At 32.6% G+C, this 1,768-nt stretch overlaps 1 protein-coding gene across 1 annotated transcript in view; it reads left to right on the forward strand.

Moving 5' to 3' along the window:
• Positions 1-961: 961 nt before the first annotated feature.
• The window catches only part of LOC123010157, an 11,105-nt gene continuing 10,298 nt past the window's right edge, over positions 962-1,768 (forward strand). Inside the window, exons 1-2 of the mRNA XM_044406857.1 lie at positions 962-996; positions 1,044-1,659. Coding sequence (XP_044262792.1) covers positions 962-996; positions 1,044-1,659 — 651 coding nt within the window. The remainder of the gene's footprint in view (positions 997-1,043; positions 1,660-1,768) is intronic.

A 1,768-nucleotide genomic window follows, 5' to 3' on the forward strand; every position in this document is an offset into this window, starting at 1 on the left:
AGTCTCTAAAATGAGTCTTTTCCGGACTCAATAAAATTGTACGTAAAATGGTTATTTTAGGTACTCAGTCCCTAAAAACAGTTTTTCCATACTAAAAAATAAAATTGCTTACTATGGTGGCGCAATTTTTTTAATTTAAGGGAGGTGTGAATTCGTGTTTTGGGAGCTTTAACAAAAAAATGTTCTTTGTACCTAAAACGTTTTGCGGACTCATCTGCTATTCCAGACTCAGTTTCACATCGTCCGGAAACAACAATTCGTTAACAAAAACTGTGTTTTTTATACTTGTAACAAAAATAACAATGGGTGCGTTTTGTTGATGTTATCCTGGAAAGAAGTAGAATGATCAGCATTTGTGGGTAGAGCTTATTCCATATCTGGTGGCGAACTGACAGTGACAGAAAAGACAATTGGAGTGCGCCCACTTGCTTAAGATAAAAAAATACATAGGCCTACTTTTTTTCTTTAAAAATTTTGAAGACAAAGATTGTTAGAAATATCATTTTTGAAAATTCTTTTCATGCGTTAACAATTTAATAATTTGTTCATTATTCTTCATCTTATGTATGAGAACCTACTTATTATAATTTTTTAAAAAATAACAGTGGTTTTGAAATATTATTTCATACGACGCCTATGAACAATATTTTTTTTAATAGTAAACATATGTTTAGTGTCAAAATTCAGTCATTTTTGACAACGTCAGTTCGCCACCAGATTTGGAACAAGCTATACAACAAAACGGTAATAATTACGTCAGTAAGGTGGAACCTAAAAGTGAGGTTAAGTTCATTGTAAATTTGACACACATATGTTTGATAAACATATGTACCTAATTTGTAATTGTACATATTAATAATAAACATACATGGAAAATCAGGTGGGAATTACTATTTCTATAGTCAGAACGTGTCAAAATGCAGCGGAAATCAGAAATCAAATTTTACTTCAACAGATTAGAATGCCTGTCGGCATGATTAAAGCAATTTGGAAATTGTAAGTAAACAATGTTTTTCATTTTTAAACAAGGTATCAATTTGCAGACTATATAATAAAAAAATACCAAAGTGCCAGTACTTCTTTGAAGAAGTTATCCCACGTTATGATTTTTCAACTTTTCGAAGCCACTTTAGGATAACAAGAACATCATTTGAAGCAATATTGAATCATATAGCAAATGCACCTGAACTAAACAGAAAAGATCCACTATTGTATGGAGGAATGCCACAAATACCTGTTGAAAAGATGTTGCTTGCAGCACTTTGGACATTGGCAAATCCAGAATGTTATCGACCTATAGGAGACAGATTTAACATTACAAAATCCACCGTGTTTATGTGTGTTCATAAGATTGTTGATGTGATTCTAGTTCATTTATGTAAATTGTTCATTAAGTGGCCCACTGTAAATGAACGCAATGCTATATCTCAAAATTTCGCTCGATTTGGAGTCCCTAATGTAATTGATGTAGTTGATGGCTGCCACATACCTATAAAGAAACCTACGCCACATGGAGTAGATTATTTCAATAAAAATTTTTTTTATTCTGTGGTGCTCCAAGGAATTTGTACAAGCAATCTGATGTTCACAGATGTGGATTGTAGATGGCCAGGTAGTGTTCATGATGCTCGAATATTTAGAACATCAGATATACAGGGTGTCAACTTTAAAACTTGCAATCGGCAATATCTCTAGAACTAAAAAAGTTATTGAGAATCATTCAAAACCGTTTCGGTGGTTTTTAGGGGGAATCAAAATGGCATGGTAA

Source organism: Tribolium madens, unplaced genomic scaffold (genome assembly GCF_015345945.1).
Source record: "Tribolium madens isolate multiple individuals breed KSU strain unplaced genomic scaffold, Tmad_KSU_1.1 Scaffold_7;HRSCAF=85;Tcas5.2_LG10, whole genome shotgun sequence".
Lineage (NCBI taxonomy): Eukaryota > Metazoa > Arthropoda > Insecta > Coleoptera > Tenebrionidae > Tribolium > Tribolium madens.